The sequence below is a fragment of the Aristolochia californica genome, unplaced genomic scaffold (assembly GCF_029961685.1).
Source record: "Aristolochia californica isolate CCGP_79_NKW_82.1479 unplaced genomic scaffold, dmAriCali1.0.hap1 SCAF_11, whole genome shotgun sequence".
NCBI lineage: Eukaryota > Viridiplantae > Streptophyta > Magnoliopsida > Piperales > Aristolochiaceae > Aristolochia > Aristolochia californica.
Genome location: NW_027181782.1, coordinates 33248428 through 33269237, shown reverse-complemented (window position 1 = coordinate 33269237; position 20810 = coordinate 33248428). Strand labels below are relative to the sequence as shown.

At 38.8% G+C, this 20810-nt stretch overlaps 3 protein-coding genes across 5 annotated transcripts; 2 read left to right on the top strand and 1 right to left on the bottom strand.

The window, feature by feature from the left end:
* Positions 1-277: 277 nt before the first annotated feature.
* LOC137944853 (pentatricopeptide repeat-containing protein At1g20230) lies at positions 278-2542 on the bottom strand. The gene has a single exon (XM_068790626.1). It carries the CDS (start codon positions 2540-2542, stop codon positions 278-280), a length of 2265 nt encoding a protein of 754 aa, XP_068646727.1.
* A 293-nt stretch (positions 2543-2835) lies between these two features.
* Positions 2836-9805, top strand: LOC137944872 (uncharacterized). 3 transcript variants are annotated; one of them, XM_068790655.1, is made up of 14 exons: positions 2836-2889; positions 3032-3648; positions 5377-5458; positions 5582-5638; positions 6407-6462; positions 6652-6871; positions 7062-7148; positions 7223-7297; positions 7393-7476; positions 7580-7641; positions 8798-9023; positions 9102-9190; positions 9280-9394; positions 9471-9805. In XM_068790655.1, exons 2-14 carry the CDS (start codon positions 3059-3061, stop codon positions 9510-9512), a joined length of 1785 nt encoding a protein of 594 aa, XP_068646756.1. In that variant the 5' UTR covers positions 2836-2889; positions 3032-3058; the 3' UTR covers positions 9513-9805. The 3 variants fall into 3 exon arrangements, with proteins under 3 accessions (XP_068646756.1, XP_068646755.1, XP_068646757.1); XM_068790654.1 differs by having other exon boundaries at positions 2847-3648; XM_068790656.1 differs by lacking the exons at positions 9280-9394; positions 9471-9805 and adding an exon at positions 8638-8681 and having other exon boundaries at positions 2847-3648; positions 9102-9188.
* Positions 9806-10668: 863 nt separating this feature from the next.
* On the top strand, positions 10669-19790 carry LOC137944871 (vacuolar protein sorting-associated protein 41 homolog). Its single transcript, XM_068790653.1, has 19 exons — positions 10669-11024; positions 12254-12523; positions 12622-12801; positions 13059-13319; positions 13562-13694; positions 13781-13871; positions 14025-14127; positions 15529-15632; positions 15710-15803; positions 15915-16070; positions 16158-16220; positions 16330-16395; positions 17026-17226; positions 17332-17409; positions 17498-17617; positions 17734-17814; positions 18069-18154; positions 18696-18777; positions 18956-19790. Exons 1-19 carry the CDS (start codon positions 10728-10730, stop codon positions 19361-19363), a joined length of 2874 nt encoding a protein of 957 aa, XP_068646754.1. The 5' UTR covers positions 10669-10727; the 3' UTR covers positions 19364-19790.
* The last annotated feature ends 1020 nt before the right edge of the window (positions 19791-20810 follow it).

Sequence of the window (20810 nt, the reverse complement as noted above, 5' to 3'; positions counted from 1 at the left end):
TAAGAGAATGAGTGAGAATGCGAGCATGCGAGCGAAAGTGAATTCACTAGCTCTAGGGAGTGATTTCACTTTCACTCGCTTTTCTTAAGAACGGGTAGATCTTACTTTCATTCGTTTTTTCTTAAGAACTTACAGTACTAATAGGTTTTGGGTTATTTTTACTAGTGAAAATACTTTCATTTTCACATAGTGGACTACCAGGCCATTGTAATACTTTAACTGTCTAAAGTGTCAATTTGATTTTATTTATTTGTTTGTTTTTGCTTTGGCTTGAGTTTCACCAGAAGTCCTCGCAAGAACAAACCCCATCCTTAAAATGATGAAATCTATTGGTATCTCTAACAAATATTTCTCTTCCTTCAAATTTTGATATAAACTTGATTGTATTGTGGCAATCACCACATATCCGGAGGTTCTTAATAACGCGAAGAGGGAATCCAGGTGGTGTGTTCAGAAGCGCCAGCCCAACAGCCAACTTCTCACTGTGCCCACATAAAATGTGCTCCTTCTCTTGTTCCTCTACATCTTGGAGCACAAAATGAGTATCCGGAAAGTACCCAGATTTGTGCATCTCCAGACTTAATCTCTTCAACCTCTCAAGGATTTGGGTCATCTGGGGATGTGATTTATCCCCTGCCAGAAGTGTGTGGACCTTGTTCTTCAACTCGATCCAGCTACAACCTGGATCTTTCTTTAGACCAATGTGTTTCATTCTCTCTCTCACTCGGTTTACTCCATCCCACATACGTTTAGAAGCGTATATGTTAGAAAGGAGTACATAGTTCCCAGCATTTCTAGGCTCTAGCCTGAAGAGCTCCTCTGCTGCAGTCTCACCCAAAATTGTATTTCCATGTATCCTACAGGAACTAAGTAGTGCTCCCCAAACACACGCATCAGGTTCAGCTGGCATCTGAGTGATCATCTTATAGGCATCTTCCAGCCTCCCAACACGACCAAGAAGGTTAACCATGCAAGCATAGTGCTCCATCCGAACTGTGATACCGTGCTCATGAAACATGCTATGAAAATATCCTCTCCCCTCCTTTATTAAGCCACTTTGGCTACAAGCAGATAACACACAAGTGAAACTAATACGATCTGGTTTCTGGCCACTTTCTTGCATCAGATTAAACATATGAATAGCCTCCTTTGCCTTCCCATGCATGGAGTACCCACCAATAATTGCATTCCAAGAAACCACATTTTTCAAGGGGATCGCATTAAACACAACTCTTGCACCCCAAATTTTTCCACACTTGGCATACATATCAACCAGAGCACTACTTACATAAACATCTTCAAAAATTCCTTGCCTCAGAGAGTAACAGTGGATGGCCTTTCCATATGTTAAAGCTGCAATGTTGGCACAAGCAGGTAATAAGCAAGGAACTGTCACCGAGTTAGGTTTTATTCCCACAGTTTGCATCTCTCTAAAGAGCTCCAATGCTTCAATGTCTTTTCCATTTTGTGCACAACACGCGACCATAGAGGTCCACGATACCACATTCAATTCTATCTGTTGCCGCTTCAATTGCTTAAACACCCTCAGTGCATCTTCCACAAGGCCATTCCGAGAAAGCCCAGTTACCAAAGCATTGCAAGAAGCCACATCCATTTCAACCATCTCATCAAACACTTGCATCATATTTTTTGTTGATCGGCACTTCCCATACATATCAACAAGTGCACTAACTACACATGCATCAGCTGCAGACCCATTCTTAATAACACAATCATGAATCTGGAGTCCAGTGACTAAATCCGATAGATCTCCAACAGAAGGAAGGACACTCGAAATTGTAGTGCCATCAGGCTTAAACCCTTGTGTATGCATCTCCTTTAAGATAGAAACAGCCTCAGCAGAGTGCCCGCTTTGGTTAAACCCCGCAATCAAACCATTCCAAGAGACCAAATTAGGTTCCACCCCCGAATCCCTCATCTTCTCGAAAAGCTCCATTGCCTCGCCAATATACCCCTCCCTGGCATAACCTGAGACCATTGCACTCCAGCTAACAACGTTCCTTTGACCCATTCGATCAAACATCTTCCGGGCCTCTGACATTTCACCACATTTTACATACATGTGTGCAAGGGACGACTGCACGAAGGGGTCTGAACCAAAACCACTCACGGAAACAAGATTATGAATTTGGCGACCGACTTGGAGGGCTGATAGGCCCGCGCAGGCCTTGAGAGCACTTGGGGAAACGAAATTGTCGCAAGGGAGGTTAAGGGACACCATTCGTTCAAAAAGACGGAGGGCTTTGTGGAAGAGATTGGATTTCGAAAAAGCAGATATGAGTGCAGAGAACGAGAAAGAATCGGGAGCGGCAACAGAGTTAAGGAGGCAACTAGCGTCGGAGAACTGGAAACGAGAAGCATAGAGGGAGATAAGCTTGGTAGCCAAGTGTGTATCATTACACAGGCCTGTTTTAAGGATCTGAGCATGGCTCTTCTGGATTTGAGGGAGAGAAGCAGTCGGGGAGAGAGCATGCAGGCTGGTGTATGAGTTGTCTAGTGAAGCAATCGCTTGCCTTGCCATGAAATGGTTACGAGATGAGCATATGTCATCAGTCATCAGTGTCGAATGTCGATAACGCAGACGGTAGCTTTAATCGGGCCGTGGGCCGGATCTGGGCGCATTTCCGGTCTAAAATTAATTAGAAGATAAAGGTATTTAAATAAATAATTTGAAATTAATATTTAAGAATTAAGATATATAGAAAATTTTGATATACGAAGTTATACACGTGTGAATCTACCTCGTGGGCCCGAGCTACTATTCTGCTTCTCCAGAAGCCGCGAAGGTTTTTGTATTTTCGGCTTTTGATTTCAGGACACCAGATTTAGCTTTCTCACTTCCTTCCGTCGTTCATTCTTCTCTGCAAGGTGAGTCCCCGTTTCGGTTAGGGTTTCTCGTTGTAATCCCCTGAAATCCCATTCCTTTTATTCTTCGGCAGGCTGCAGTTTTGTCCTTTTCAGCGAATCTTATCCGGCTGATTGTTCCACTTCTGTTTTGTGCAATTTCTAGTCACTACCCTTTCTGGCGAGAGATTCCATGGACTTCGACGAGTATAATTACCTAGAGACAGCGGTGGAGAATCCCTGGCAAGGCAGAGAGAAGGAAGTTGTGTCGGCGAATGGAAATGTCGACCACCACGACAGCAAGAGTTCGAAGCGGCGCAGTGATGAAGCTGGTCGAGATTCAGGTCACAGGTCCAAACGGTCCAAGTCGGAAGGTGAAAGTCGCGACCGGGACCGAGAGACGAGCTCTTCCCGTCATAGGTCATCACCGGATGATCGTTCGAGAGAGGATAGGCATCGAAGCTGCAGAGAGAGGAGAGACATGGACAGGGACGGTGAAGACAGGAACGGAAAAGATAGGAACCGCGACAGAGAACGAGATAGAGAGAGGAGCAAGGATAGAGAACGAGACAGAGAGAGGAGCAAGGATAGAGAACGAGATAGAGAGAGGAGCAAGGATAGAGAACGAGAGCGAGACCTGGAAAGAGAACGGGAGCGGTCTCGCCGGAGCAGGAGTCGTTCTGAGAGGTACTACAGTGAACACGAAACGGATAGGGAAAGGAGCAGAGACAGAGAGTTGCGAGAAAGAGAAAGAGAATTAAGACAAAGAGACATAGAGAGCAGGTATTTTGTTGTGTTCTTTTGATGTTAGCTGACACCCTTACAGTCGGGGCCATGTCTCAATAGAACTTTAGTTGACACCTTTTTTTTTTGTTTGTTTGATTGAATGACACTTTAGCTGATACGTTATCTTCAATTATGAAGCTTCTGAATTGATTTAAATTGTGATGCTTTTAGTTGGCAAGAGAGTTTTTTTATACATTCCTAGGGAAATTGTGGCTTTCAAGCTATCCTTCGGACAATAGCTTCGTGGGTTTTCCACTTAACATCTGGTGGCGCACGCATGCTCTTTAATTTGACTACTCAAATTCTGTGGTGGCTAAGAAGTTTGTAATTGACCTATTTGTTTAATTATACCCGGGTATGGGTTCCTTGGGTTTATATTCTTTTTAGTATTTTTTGATCCATAAATATTTTTCTTGGTAATGGTTTGTTCTCTTGCTTTTCCTGCCTAATCTTTCTCTTGTTTTTCCTGCTTAATCTCTCTTGCCGCTTTTGTACTATTCAGACACGTGTTTTCCCTGGCTACCTGGAACCGTTTGTGCTGAATTTTCTTTTTTTTTTTAATTATTGCTTTCAATCAAATTTGGAGAAATTTCTGAATATTGAACATTAGGATCTGAACACTCGCAGATATGGTAGAGCAATCTTCAGATGGTCATTCTGGCAACCGAACTCAGGTCATGGGTCTTGAAAGCATTCTCTTTAGAATAACTGAAATATGTTTTAGAAGCTTGCATCCCGAGGGTGGGATTGTGGAATTGGGGTCTGTCAAGGATGGCTGATGTCATTATTATAATTTTGGTTATCCTCCACCTCAAAAGATAGTGGCTTAATTGGTATTTATTCTGTTGCAGACATGCTGATGAAGGGAATCTTGGGCTAGGCTTTACAGAAGCATTTCATCTTCTGATCTTTGTGAAGAAAAATGGTTGTTTCAGTTGTCTACCAAACAAAACTATTTGTTTTTGCAGGATATAGTGCAATTGTTTTGGTTGACAACGTTAAATTATTAGGGTAGCATAACTTTTGGATGCTAAATTTGTCCCCTTGAAACATTTTTTTCTGGCGTCAAAACTTTCTTACATCCTCGTAGCCTTCTTAATGGGATGCTGGAGTCTACACTTTTCATGGGTCACTGATAAGCTAGATTTTTTTCTTTCAAGTTATGGTCACAATAGAAGCCATAGAAGCCTCTTTAGTGTGTAAGTTATTCATAGGAAATTCCACTTCGATAGGTATTGATACCTACATCTACATTGCCTTTTGTCTAACTAGTATTTATGTATGAAGAATCCATTCTATTTGAAGATACTAGAACCTCCTAGTTAGTCTTTGATTTGAAAATTTTGAAGCTAGTAGGACATGATATTCTAACTTGTCTCATAGTCACCTTTGTTTACAAAATTACATGTAAAAAAAAAGCCTAGATGTAAGGTTTCTGTCACTGACCTAGAGTGTTTTAACTGAGTTTCTATCCATCCTATGAAGAGTGGGAAAACATTTTTTTGCCCTGCTTTTGCCTATTCTGGTTGAATCCTGCAGGAACATTACGATGTGCATCTCATGTCTGTGCACGTGGAGCAAAATCATAGCTGCCATCACTGTTTTCATGATTGTGCCTATGCAACAAAGGATCCTTTTTTTTCCTGACATAGTGTACTTGGGTCCTTGTGCTTTGCTCCTTTTCTTGTTTTTCTGGCCTGAACATAAAAGGCCATTTTCGTGCAGGAGATATAGAGAAAAGAAGGAAGAGGTCACAGAGCCAGAGGCTGATCCTGAACGGGATCAAAGAACAGTATTTGTATATCAGGTAGTCGTGTGTTAGTATTCATGCTTTTTCAGTTTTTTTAAATGTGCTCTCTATCATTTTTTTATGCTATGATCCATATTTGAATGATTTCACTAATGACACTTTGTCTAAAATTTTTACCAGCTTCCATTGAAGGCGGATGAGAGAGATGTTTATGAGTTCTTTTCAAGAGCAGGGAAGGTTAATTTTCTACTTCCATCTTGTCTTTAATTTTCTGCTCATGTCATTTTGGTTCCTTGGATATTGAGAATGCCTGGAAACTCGTTTTTTTTAGAAAAGGCCTAGAAATTGCTTTGTGGACCAGAGCAGGTCCTAACTATCATATTAGAAGTCACTTGCATAAATGATTCTGTCTTAGTCATGTAACTGTGAGTTTTGTGAATTCCATGTTTGGGCCCAAAAACTGGTGCTAAAACCTCTTTGTCTGGAATAGGGTCCATTTGCATTTAGGCAGAATTAGAAATGATACTCAACATTGCATTAGGTGCAATTCACAAAAAAAAAAAAAAAAAAAAAAAAAAAAAAAAAGGAAGAAGAAGAAGAAGAAAAACATTGCTATTTGGTGCTCATTGATGATATAGTATCAATAAAGTATTGATTGTAATATTTTGTTCTACATTGTCTTTTAACTGTAGTGTAGGTTCATCCAACCCGCGAGACCATTTCATAGAACCATTTGAGATGCAGTTCCAACTGAAAGTAGCTCTTTTTGATAACTTTTTCATGTCATTTCTGTTGAGTTTTGTTCTTTGTTGTTTTGTGTGTTTTATGGATTTAATGGTCCATTGAAAACGTGACAGGCACTGCCTTTCATGATGCACTAACTATAAATTATAAAGTATCTTTGTGAGGGGAACATCTTTTTTTGTAAGTCATATGATTTCCAGATATGTTGATGCACTGCTCCCCTTATCCTCTTCATGATAATTTTAAATTGCTTTTCTTCAGGTGCGGGACGTTCGTCTCATAATGGATCGAAACTCAAGGCGCTCCAAGGGAGTTGGGTATGCTACACTAGTGAACACAGATTTCTAAAGACTTTTATTTTTCTATTTTATTGAAATTAAACATGATATGTTACTTGGCCACTGATAGGTTACCTATATCTTCAAAACTTTTGAGCATTCTTCTGTATCTTGACATAAATACAATCTAATAAACTTTGGGCTAACTATTCGTCAGGACATTTACAGGTATATTGAGTTTTATGATGTGATGTCAGTTCCAATGGCTATAGCACTCTCCGGTCAGCCTCTTCTTGGTCAACCAGTAATGGTTAAACCATCAGAAGCTGAAAAGAATTTGGTCCAGTCAACTTCTGTTTCTGGTCTCTCTGGTCCCTACTCTGGAGGGGCTAGAAGGTTATATGTTGGCAATTTGCACTTCAACATCACAGAAGATCAGCTTTGGCAGGTAAGGGTATATTCAGTTATTTACTTTGCTGTTTTATATCATTTTCGACAACCTGATCTGGCAAATTCCACTGGAGATACAGAAGGTGTTGTTTCTGGTGCATAGGTCATCCCTGCATATCTCTCTTAGTCACTTTTAAGTTACTTCCATATTATCTATCAAGCTCATATTTGATTGGTACTTGTAATAGGTATTCGAACCATTTGGTCAGGTGGAGCTGGTGCAGTTACCTCTTGACCCGGAGACTGGCCATTGCAAGGGTTTTGGTTTTGTCCAAGTAAATATCTGAACCCATATAATTTTGGCCTATTTAATTGTTGGCTAATGTTGGTTCTGGTGCCTTTCTTTTAGTTTACACGACTTGAAGATGCTAAAGCTGCACAGAGCTTGAATAGTCAGCTGGAAATTGCTGGCAGGACAATAAAGGTATTTAATATTTTTCTTTATTATTCAGTTTTATTACTCGTCTCTTTAAGTTGCACTACTTACGACGATGTTCATTGTCTTTGGATAACTGTTAGGTTTCTGCTGTTACTGATCAATCTGGGATGGAAGATGTTGGGGCAAATGCCAGTGATTTTGATGATGATGATGGAGGCTATTTGGTTAGTCATAATTTTTTCATTGGTTTATACTGTTTATTGCACATTAATTGCAAATGTGCAGTTCGTTTGTTTTATACAATGTTTATGTTTTATTTCCTTGCAGGCTTTAAATGCACGTTCTCGAGCTCTTCTCATGCAGAAGTTGGACCGCAGTGGCACTGCAAGGTTAGTATTGAATGGAGTATGGACCATTTCCCCCCTCCCTTTGACATGTATAAGCTAGGGGTGGCAAAATTGGTCCAAACCATGAATCCAGTCTGTACCTGACTTGAGCATTAATGTGTTGGGTAGGGGGTGGTGACCCAATTAACAATTGGCTCAGGTTACCTTATGTCAAGGCATATGTCCTTTACAAAAAAAAATATTTTTTTAGAAAAAAGAAAAAATGCTGTTAAAAAATGAAAAGAATAGTTAAGTTGAGACTCAAAAATCTAAGACTGCCCCAATAGAAAGCTATTGTCTTACCAACTACACCATCAATATTGGTTGTATGACTGCCTTTGAAAAAAAAATTGTTTGCATGACCAACAATAGAACTTTTGTGTAAGAAGCATTTTATTGTAGCCCATTTGACTAGAGAAAGATATCAAGTAAAAATCTAAGACTGCCCCAATAGAAAGCTATTGTCTTACCAACTACACCATCAATATGGGTTGTATGACTGCCTTTGAAAAAAAATTGTTTGCATGACCAACAATAGAACTATTGTGTAAGAAGCATTTTATTGTAGCCCATTTGACTAGAGAAAGATATCAAGTAAAATTTCTTATGATTACATTTAATTTTTCTCCCATGTACTTGAGGGAGAAAATCTTGTCATTTCTTCTCTACTCTATTTTGGACAATTAAGCAAGTGAACGATCACTTTATTGATTGTGCAATTTATCTAGTATTAGAAGTAATCTTTACATTTGAAACAATTTTACCGATGGCCGTTTGGTCTAGTGTTATTCTTCTTACATTAGGTGTGTCAGGTCGCGAGTTCGAATCGCGCCGTGCCCCTCTAAAAAAAAATAACATTTGAAACAATTTTCTCAAGTTTTTTCCATTATTTGGTGAAATTTATGATTGTTTCCTGTAATTTTCCTGGGTAGGTTAACCTGAACCCTACCCGAATTTCCCAATCTGACTTTTGGTCTATTACTTTTTTCGCTTATTCAGTAACAGGGTGGTTTTGAGGTCTGCCCAATTAGAGAAAAGAAAAGGTTCAAGTTGAACCAACCTGTCTTACTGGAACCTATCCCATTGCCCTCTCCATGTATATTTTTTGTTCTGACTTGTTCTGACTGCTGAACCATCTGTATTCTCTTGGGTGTTGTAGCACAAGTGCTTCTGCCATCACTTTACCATCAGGATCTGTACTCGGTGTTCTGCCTGTGGTCACACCCCTGGTGTCATCCCCCCTTGGACAGGCATCTATCCCTGCATTTGCTGGTTTGCCAGGTCCAGGCATTCTTCCTTTTCCTGGGGTGGCACCCCAAATGGACACTATTGGGGTCCCTAGTGAGTGCCTACTGTTGAAGAATATGTTTGATCCAAAGCTTGAGGTTAGTTGAATCTCATTCTTCCACTGACTTAAGGTTTCTTACTTCTATGTTGCACTGAAGCAAATGTTCTTGGTGCAGGTTGAACCAGACTTTGATTTGGATATTAAAGATGATGTTCAAGTAGAATGTGGAAATTTTGGGGCTGTGAAACACATATTTGTTGACAAGTGACCTCCTAGTTGAACATTTCTTCTGTTCTGAACGCTATACGCACCATCCTTGTCTCTGAAACTTTATGTTTCGTTTTTTCTTCCAGGAATAGTACCGGTTTTGTATATTTACGTTTTGAGAAAGCTGCATCTGCGGTTAATGCACAAAGGGCCCTTCATGGAAGGTGGTTTGCCGGGAAAATGATCACAGCGACCTTCTTGGTAAGATCTTTTGACTGGTTCCCATTTCTCATTTTTTATTCAAGATTGTCTAATCTAGTGTTGTTTTTATGTTCAGTCCACTCAGGCTTATGATGCGAAGTTCCCGAACAGCAAATAGTGGTTGCAGAAACATATATAATCTGCGGGGAGGGATATGCTTTTTAGTGTCTTGAATGGTTAAAAGAGCATGGTTTGTTCCCTCACTCGTTGACTACAGACGGAGAAAAACAGGAATTGGTAAGCAGGCTTGTGATGATATTATGATAGGCATAGATTCTGTATATTTTTTCTGTGGCATGGTAGTGTTGAAAAGTTGCACCTGGAACCGAAGAAATGAGTTAACAAGCGTAATTCCTGTGCTTGACATGGGTTTGCCCAACTACTAAATCGTTAAAGAAGTTTTAACTTTTTCATGGGACCGAATCGTCTTGCCTCACGAGCACAAAGAAGCTCCATTGCGTTGGCGACTTTTTATGTGCAGACAAGATCACGGTTAATGTGTTAAAAGTAGAGTGGCGATGGCGATGTCAAAACCCTGTAAATAATTTTCCAGTAGCTATTGAATATTTTCCCTTTTTTCCCTAAAAAGTTGTAAATTAGTGCCTAGATTTGAGCCACTCGACGACTCAGAGATAGCAAAGGTGGAATTAGGAAAAAATCAAGGCCAATCCTGTAATCAGGTTGAGTTGTCTAGATTTGGGGTCTCTTTCACTGAAAACTAATCAAGACACCTCTTGGGCGTTAAAAGTAAGGAAAGAGCCCCTCATCTCTTCTATTTCTCTTGTTTGTTGCTAATTAATGATTCATTAAGAAGATAAAACTCTTTAATGCTTAGTATTTAATACTAAACCAAAGCAGATCACTACTTTAGATCGAATTCATCGCCCTATTACACATCATCTCTCTGTTCCAATTAGACTTGTTTACTCTCTTGTATTTGTCACTCCCAAACCTTAGTAAAGATGGCCGTCTGGTTTCATCTCAGATCTCTCAAAAATTCAGAGATAATTTTTGAATTTTTTGTATGATAAAAAATCATGAAAATCTACGATGATTAGGTCTGAAATTGAGATTTAACATAAACAGAAATCTGATCCGATGATTTTTAAGAAACATTTGTGAAGGAAGATCTATCTAAGCCGTCTCTCTAGTGAACCACTAAAAGTTGTTCCTGCATGGTGCCTCGCGCGAGACAGGCTAGAATTCGGAGTTCCTCGGCGATTCGAAGCCCTGTAATTCTCTAAAAGTCGCCGAACAACTCGTCGCGCGAAATTCAGCCGCTCTCTGCGAGGACAGATCTCGAAAATATGCTTTGCGCAGAGAAAAGCAGAGCATGAGCAGGGAAGGCAGAGGGGGAGAGCCAGACAGACAGAGGAAGATGGGTCGTAGGCAGAGGGAGAATGGCGTAGACGGTGATGACGAAAGGGACGAGTTGGAAGAAGAGGAAGATGAAGAGGATGAAGAGGAGGAAGAAGAGGATGAACCGAGGCTGAAATACCAGAGAATGGGAGGGAGCATTCCTTCTTTACTTTCAAATGATGCTGCTTCGTGTATCTCCGTAGCTGAGCGAATGATCGCTCTGGGGACCCACGATGGTTCTGTTCATATCCTTGATTTTATGGGGAATCAGGTTAGATAATGTTTACGTTATTTTTTCTTTTTCTTTCTTCTTGTAATTTTGAGGCCTTTTTCACGTTGTTTTTTATGTTTTGCATGGAATGGGGTCTGGGAACTGTTTTTCTTTAGTTTCGCAGTGTTTTTTTTTATCATGTTCATAACGTTGTGTTGTTGCTATTATTGGTGATTGCGAAGGGTGTCTGGGATTACATTCTTGTTTTTCTTTTTTCGTTTTACTATGACACTGTTTTGGAGTAAAAGGGTTCTGCACTTAAGACCAGAAGATGATAGTCAGTTGATAGAAAGTTTAAGTTCTGCTTTTTGAGCGAATTGGATTTTAGTTTGCTCTCATTGTTGGAAGAGGCTGATAAGGCGAAATTGGATGTGGCTGGTGACTATGTGAGAGAATATTAATGTGGGATTTTGTTACCTCATGTCTGAAGTTTGTATCTTTTCCTCCTGTCTTCCGTTCTTCGTTTTTGAAAGAAGAGTCATGGTGTGTGCCACAGTGGCTCGGAAATAGGAGCTTATTTGATCACGTCTCCTAGACCGTGATATTTGGAAGTTCGATGTTGGTTCTCTTTTCATCTTCTTTTCCTTTCTTCTTTTTTTCCTTTGCTTGATTTGCTTTGCTGCATTGAAATAGAAATGGGAAGAAACCTGTTTGCTTTCCTTTTCTCCAGCATGGGAACTGAATTTTTTTGCCATTTCGGAGCATATTTCTTGGCAAGAGCTGCGCATACTGGCTGACTACTGGGTATGCCAGTATTGTCCACAATTCAGCAAAACATGCTTTTGTATTGGTTATTATTAAGGAATAGTCCCACATGGATTATTGAGTATACAAATTTTGAGTTTATTAGCCGGGAAAGAAGTTTCCTAAGTTGGCTAATCATTTTTGGGATGGGCCTTGGACCCAACTTCACAGTTATCTTTAATCTGGTAATGTTGGTCATTGAGCTGGTTCTTGTCTTAACTCAGGAGACCATGAGAGGATGCTCTTTCTCTTACATGAAAAAATAAGTGTATTGTCACTTTAGATTGGTAATTTCTTTCCTAATAGAAATAACAAGAGCCTTCCAGTCTGACTATGTTTCCTGTTTGTTTGAACTTGAGGCTATCAGAGATCTCATATTGCCACATCTTTTCTTCTTTTTGTAATTCTAATTTTTAATTACATCTCACATAGTTTTCATTTAGATTTCAATAGATGCATAGTGAGAAATTCGTTCTTTTATACAGATCAAGGAATTCCCTGCTCATGCTGCCACTGTTAATGACCTAAGCTTTGACAGAGAAGGTGAATTCATAGCGAGCTGCTCAGATGATGGATTTGTTGTCATCAACAGTCTTTTTACTGATGAGAGGTTGAAGTTTGAATACCATCGGCCCATGAAGGCCATTGCTCTGGACCCAGATTATTCAAGAAACTCCTCAAGAAGGTTTGTTGCCGGTGGTTTAGCTGGTAATCTTTTCCTGAACATGAAGAAATGGCTAGGCTATCGTGATCAGGTTCATATAATTTCTATAGTGGGATGTCAATTTGTGGGTTGTTCCAGAAAATCTCTGTGTTTAACTTTTTTTTCTCCTAATCTATGTTGCTTCTTTAGGTTTTACACTCTGGAGAAGGTCCCATACATGCAGTCAAATGGAGGGCAAGCATTGTTGCATGGGCAAATGATGCAGGCGTGAAACTTCTTGACATGATAAATGATCAAAGGCTGACATTTATTGAGAGGCCTCGAGGAAGTCCTCGACCTGAGCTCTTACTCCCTCATTTAGTTTGGCAGGTTGGTGGTAGGTTTTTCGGGTGGGGAACAAAATGATTTGTCTGTTACAGTCTCCAACTCATGGGTTTCAAAAAAGAATTAGGACATCTTTCAGCCCCAAAAGGCTGAAAGATGATCATGATAGAATTTTCTTTTAATAACAGAGAAAAAAAAAGGATGCCATTGAAAGAACTCCTGGGGAACCACATCAATATCTTGGTTATGAACTGATTTAAAAACATTTATGGAATAAAACCTGTGCTTTTTTTTGGATGTAGGACGATAGTCTCTTGGTTATTGGGTGGGGTACATCTGTGAAAATTGCGGCCATTACATCAAGCTTATCTAATGGAGCAAATGGAACTCAAAGGAATATTCACACATCAAATATTAAGCGTGTGGATATTGTGGCATCTTTTCAGACAAGCTACTTCATTTCAGGGCTTGCACCTTATGGTGATGCTTTAGTTGTTCTGGCTTATATCCCTGAGGAAGGAAAAAATGAAAGAGACTTCAGTAATGCTCTTCCTTCTCGACAGGTCTCTCTCTCTCTATCCATCTATCTTTTTATCTATTTATCTATTTATCTGTCTACATGTGCAGTTATTAATTCAATTGAAGTGGGGAAGAATACTCACTGATCTCTATTTTTTCAATGCAATTCAAGTCACTTAAACACCATTTCATTGTACTGCCAAGTTTATAAGAAAAGAACTTGGAAGTTGAGCTAGGTCTGCTATTGTTTAGATATCCTTGACAGTGGTATTTAAATGTTTGACAGGGAACTGCACAAAGACCAGAAGTACAGATTGTAACATGGAATAATGATGAACTTGCAACTGATGCGCTTCCTATACATGGGTATGAGCACTACAAGGCAAATGACTACTCCCTTGCCCATGCACCTTTTTCTGGTAATAAAATAAAAATATCTAAACTTTTCTTCCAGTCATTTTACTCTTGCTCAGAAAGACGTAACTGGTAATGCTTTTGAATGTAGGAAGCAGTTATGCAGGTGGTCAGTGGGCAGCTGGGGATGAACCATTATATTACATTGTGTCTCCAAAAGATGTAGTCATTGCAAAGCCTAGGCAAGTGTTATACCAATGCTAGAATCAATTACAAACAATTGTAGTCCTCAGTGGATAATATTTTTTAGAATTTTAATAGCACTTTGGACCTTTTTTTGCCTTAAAATCTGATTGTAGTTTTTGTTGAAGAAAATTCATGCCTATGTAATTCAGGGATGCTGAAGATCATATTGCTTGGCTTCTACAACATGGGTATCATGAAAAGGCATTAGCTGCCGTTGAAGCAGGGCAAGGGCACACTGAGCTTCTTGATGAGGTGTGTTCAGTTATTGTTGAGTGGGAACAGTCTTCATTGATTAGACTTAAGAAGTGTTATAGGGTTATACTATCGAGCAATAGGTCCCTTTCAGTTGGCTAGTCATTTTGGGATAGAAATGGACTCAATCCAACAATTGTATCAAAGCAGGATGTCTGCTTGGGCATATTGCTCAACCTTATTACACAAAGGCATTTTTATGTCATTTATCAATGTGGGGTTGTTCCCATTCATCAGTTAGAATCATTTATTTATTTTTTATACTATTAGGTTTGGGTTTGGTTTAAGCTTGAAATAATTCTCTTTCTAATTTGGAGAGAAGGTTAGGCCTTTGTACTTTTTATCTTTACACTCGGTATGCATCTGTTTGTTCTACAAACAATGGGAGTGATCGGGAAAAGAATGTAGATGCTGATTTATGGGAAAAGATTGCAGTTTAGCAATGGGCATTACAATGAACGAAGAAATGTAGCATTGATGGGTTAGAAAATCAGAGAAATTCATTGGGGATGGTTCGGGCATGTTACATTGAGCGTTAGTAGTGCACTAGCTGGCAGGGTTTTGTTCAACGTCAATTAGGAAATGGCAAGAAATAGAGGAAAGCTGAAATTCACTTGGATGAAAGTGGTGAAGAAATATTTAGGCAAAGGGCAATCATGCGACAGAAAAAGTGAATGGTATGATCATAATGGAGGAGAAAAATTCATGTATTTGAACCCAAAAGTTGTTTCTGATGATGATGATGCACCTATTTGTTTCTCTCATAGTTCTGCAGATGCTCCTTGGTGAAGTGGACTTTATGAATGATTTTTGTTGTGCTTCTTGGTAAAAAAATCTTAGAGAAACATATACATAGATTCATTGGCTTCTCATACTAACCCTCAACTTTCAACCCAATGTTAGTGGCAATAATACAGCATGTGACATAAGGGCAAATCTTATGTTAATAGTAGAAAAAAAGGCCTCTTAAATTTTGCCAATCATTTTAGAATGGGCCTATACCCAACTTTAACATGGTACTAGAGTAAAATGTTTGTTTTGTTGGGCATAGTTTGTGCTCTTTTTTGTCTGTACCTTGTCTGTGTTGTCCATGTCCCAGACCTGTTGTCTGTCTATGCTGGCCTGGACGTGAGGGGAATGTAGGAATAATCTCACAAAGATTAATGCTAGGAAAAATCTTGGGGTAATTAGTTGGGAAAAAACTTCCTAACTTAGGTTAGTCTTGTTGGGATGGACTTAGACCAACTTTAACACCCAAGAAGCATCTATTGTTTTTATTAGGCTGAAAATAAGGTGTTATAATTGATGCATGAGCAGTCAGTGGAGATAGGAAATTGTAGCACTGTAAGGGCATATGATGTGGCCTAAATCTTAACTCCCTGTATTTTTTCCCACTTATAGGTGGGCTCAAGGTACCTTGATCATTTGATTTTAGAAAGGAAGTATGCTGAGGCTGCTTCCTTGTGCCCAAAGTTGCTCCGTGGGTCAGCTTCAGCATGGGAAAGGTAGACAGTTACTTTCCTTTATTTCCCGTCTACATCATCTGAATGTGTTTTTCTTTCTCTCTTTACTTCTATTGCAGATGGGTTTTCCACTTTGCACATCTCCGCCAGCTTCCTGTTTTAGTTCAATACATGCCAACAGAAAATCCAAGGTTGCGTGATACTGCTTATGAGGTCAATAAACTTACATCTTGATGTTTGTTAAGTTAAAATCCACATGCTTGTCTTTTTTTTTTTAAAAATCCTCATGCTTATGAGTCTGAAAGGATTTTTGTAATGTCGCAGGTAGCTCTTGTAGCATTAGCAACAAATCCTGTATTGCACAAGGATCTTTTATCAACCATCAAATCCTGGCCACCTGTGATATACAATGCAGTGCCTGTTATCTCTGCTATTGAGCCGCATCTAAACACTTCCTCCATGACAGATGTGCTGAAAGAGGTGGTTAGATTTATTATTGTTCGAATAGGTTTACTTTGATGGCATTATTTATCTATTTTTACAGTATCAACTCCTTGTGCATTACAGGCATTAGCTGAGCTGTATATAATCAGTAGACAGTACGAGAAAGCCCTTGCTTTGTATGCTGATGTAAGTAGTGCGTGTATGTACAGGTTATATATGTATAATATATATACATACTTACTTTTCCGTTTTCTAACAATAATACCTTTTTTTTTTCTTTCTTTTTCTATATCAGCTGATGAAACCAGAGATGTTTGATTTCATTGAGAAGTGTAGCTTGCACGATGCAATTCATGACAAGGTATGTTGACTGTGTAATAGTACTATGCAGTCCATTCTATATTTGAAATTAATATAGGCACTTCCATTTTCTTGCATAGTTATCAGTGGCAAAGTTGTTATCTACAAAATCATTCTCTGCCATTTTGTTCTCTTTTTTTAGTGGTTTTCTGTAATCAAACATTAATCTAAAAATAAAAAACGAATAAATTTTTTTTTGATGTAAAAAATATTTTTGGTGGGAAATCCACTGTTTTTCTTTTGAATCTTACTGGTTCCTTTAGTTTCTTCTTATTTTAAATACATTAATTTAAAGAGTGACTTCATTCAAAGGAAAAAAGTAAATAAAATGTAAAATATAGAATGCTGGTTTGGAGAACCATTATGATAGTTTAGTATTAGCGAGAAAGTTTTGAGTGTTGAATAAGCTCCACACCAATGGAATTTGGTAGTAGGTTGACAAAGCCTAGGAAACCTGAAAATCAGCTCAATTAACATCCATTGTCCAAAAGTTCTCCATATGGTGGTATCTTAAAATAAGCACTTCAATATTGTTCTCGTTTTTGAATTTTTCTGGGATGGTTTTTGGCTGACCAACTACTTAAAAGTTTCAAATATGAAGTGCTTTGTTGAACTACTTCCTTGATTACAGGTGGTCCAGTTAATGATATTGGATTGCAAACGAGCAGTCTCTTTATTTATCCAACACAGAGACATAATTGCTCCATCCGAAGTAGTTTCACAACTATTGGCTGCTAGAAAAAAATGTGATCATAAGTATTTTTTGCATCTCTATCTGCATGCCCTATTTGAAGTCAATCCTGATGCTGGAAAAGAGTTCCATGATTTGCAGGTTAGTCGATGTGCATGGCGTCTACTTTTAAATATAATGTTTCTTTAGTTTGTTGACTTAACCACTGGGATGTCTTGTTAATTTCTTCAAATGTTACTGGAATAGGTAGAACTCTATGCTGATTATGAACCTCGGTTGCTACTTCCCTTTCTACGAAGTAGTCAACATTATAAACTTGACAAGGTACTTGTTGAACCCAATAATTTAAGTTAAGAGTGCTTGTTCACCCTTCTTTGGTGGTAAAACAATCTCTTGATCCTTCACTTACCAGGCACTTGAGATTTGTGTCAAGCGAGAACTTCTGAGAGAACAGGTCTTCATCCTGGGGAGGATGGGTAATACGAAAAAAGCTTTGGCTGTTATCATTAACAAGTTGGAGGATATTGAGGAGGTTTGCTTATCCCACTTATTCTTTATTTCTCGTCTTTTATAAAATTTACATTTTTTCGATTAGTCGGTATCAGCAGAGGCTGGAGATTGATTGGTGAAGCTGTACAAGATTTGCAGGCTGTAGAGTTTGTAACCATGCAGCACGATGATGATCTTTGGGAAGAGCTGATTAAGCAGTGCCTGCGGAAGCCTGAAATGGTATGTAGCTATTTTTTTGGACTTCAGTAGTTATACACGAGGTGGATCAAAACCGCATAGGCACGTGGAAAGTACCTATTTAATTATTTTTGTGCCATTAATTTCATCTACATCAAATATTTGCTTCTCCGGTCTCCTCTGTGATACTGTGAGAAGTCCTCTTTCTGTGTCTTTTTTGAAGGCATCAGTGCCACCTGATTTCTACTTCTGGTTTGCCAGTTGGAATGTTTATAAAGAATTAAAACAATGGGCAGGTGGGCATGTTGTTGGAGCACACTGTTGGCAATCTTGATCCCCTCTATATTGTTAATATGGTGCCAAACGGGTTACATATACCCAGGTACATTTCAATGTGTTGCAGCTTCTTTCCGTTTTAATTTTTTTTTTTCCATCCAATGTTTCAGTTTATGTGATTTGTTCTGTTTCAATTATCTGGCCATCTTATTAATCGAGTCCAGTTATGCTGGTCCACCAGCATTTTGTTAAATGGAGTGAGCAATTTTCAATCCTCCAAGTATCACACCCATTCCGCAGGTTAGATGGCTCCTATGAGTGACCTATAGGTTGATGTCCCACAATAAAAAAAATCGATTATAAAGTTAAACCATCTGGCTGGACCATTCTTAATTGAATGAAAAAAGTTAAGCCACATGGAGTTTTGAATTTCAAAAATCCTACAGAGACAGTTATTAAGTGGTTGGGGTAGAACTGTTGGAAGGACCCTTGTCCCTTTTATGATGTAACCTGTATGACGAACCGAGCAATTATAAGATGTGCCATTTTCCTGCTTGTCGATTCATATACAGGAAAGATGATGGAGCAAACCGTGTTTTTGCTTCTCTGGATTCTTCTCTTGATATTTGTTGTTTTTACCTTTGCAGGCTTAGAGATCGCCTGGTAAAAATAATCACTGATTACCGGACTGAGACTTCACTTCGACATGGATGCAATGATATTCTCAAGGTATTTGTCATGTATCATTTAAAAAAAAAGAAGGTATTTGTCATGTTGTTTGTATTCCAAAAAAAGGATTATGTTGTTGCATCTTAATGAATCATCATTATATTGGAGCTGTAGGACATTTAAAGAAATACTCTGCCACTTTCTCTTATCTTTCAGTTTTTGTTTCCCTTTATGACAGGCTGATTGTGTAAATCTTCTCGTGAAATATTATACGGAGGCACGGCATGCAGTCTATTTGGGCAGTTCAGAAGATGAAGATCACACCAAGAGGGAGGATAATAGAGCTAACCAGACAACTGAGAGTTTGATAAATGGGAAAACAGTGGAGGTGAAGTCGAAAAGAACAAGGGGTGGTGGGAGGTGTTGCATGTGTTTTGATCCTTTATCAATCCAAAACCTCTCAGTAATTGTTTTCTTCTGTCGTCATGCTTATCATGTAACCTGCCTCACCACTGATTCAGCAGTCAAAGGTGGTGAATCCTCTTCACGAGTGCACTTGTCAGATGATGAGAGTGAAGATGATGAAAATAAGGAATCGGGTGAACCCCGGATGCGATGTATACTTTGTACTACCGCTTCAAAATAAGGTATTTGTGTGGGAGTAAATGGTGGGTGCATATGCTCGCTATGCAAGTTTTGGGCCTCTTGTTTCATTTGCTGAATCTTCTATATTTTGGTGTATAATTTCGGGTTTGCCAGTGAGAAGGTATGTGCAATTTTTTAGCATCCTGATTCCTGGGCAGTGTTTTCTTGTATTTTGGTGTATCTATGATGAGTTTTTCTAATTTATTTGGCTTTGTTTTACTTGTGGATGCTCTTCTATCCAGTTTATTGTTCTTTTGTTTTGTGCTAAAGTTGTGGGAAGAAAAGCCTTTTATATTCTTTGGACTACTCCGGTCTTTCACAGCTCAGTTTGATTTATAAGCTACGAGCCTCAATTTTGGTCTGAATAAACCGGGAGAAACGAAATTGGCCTTGTGAAGGTGAAATACTTTGCTTCTACCTCTTCTGCATGAGTGAAAGCTTCATATTTGTGTCTGCTTATGCTTATGTGGAAGCGTCTGTATATTATTATCGTGTTTTTGTGAAGCTTTTAATCTCAAAAACCTTTATTTGGCAAGAGTTTATTATTGATCTGATTGATGTTATTATTTAAAAAAATAAAAAAAAGCTGAATTATAAATCCAGATCTTGCAATAGTTCTCCAACTACCTCATCAAGTCCTTATTTGACCAACTTATGTTCGAAGTTTGAAATTTTGCTTGGACTGATTTTTTCAATGGTGAAAAATAATATAGTATAAAATCGATTCGAGACCCAATCACCTCATCAGCTCCAGAGTTAATGGTAATGCCATAGTTTGATAAGAAAAAAAAATCAAAATTTAGCAGGAGTGTTCTCCCCAATGAAGAGGGCAATGCACAAAGTCTCTTGCAATGTTGCCATTAATTTCAAAACAACATCACGATCAATCTGTTAAATGTCGTATGGCGATTAGCATGAACTGAAATGGAGATCGAGGGATTGAGGTCAAAATTTTGATCTTATCATCAGATTAGCAAGATTCTTCTTATAATTCATTTCAGAGTAATTTCAGAGATTGTATGTCGCTTGGTCCAAATCATATTTCGTTTTATTGGACTTACAAATACAATGTGAGCATATAAAAATATTTTAACGGGGGTATTCCATGAATTTCGGAATGTTGGATTTTGATATTTCGTTTTACCTGCTACGATCACCTTCCATTCACTTAAAATGGATATGAAAAAGAGGAACATCCAATAATTTATGGTTATACTTTTTTTTCCATACCCAAAGAATGATTTTTCGTAATCCAATCCTACAGAAAAAAATCTCGTCTACTCCAAACAGTTTCCTCCATTGATCCTCTGTTACTGAGTCATCCCCTCTGCTCTGCGTGGACGTTGGTTCGTCCACTTATTCAGCAACTTCTCCATCTCACAGTCGACTCTTCTTTGTTGTTTTTCGTTTGTGAGGTAGCCTTCGTAATCGCCGGCCTCGTCCAGTCA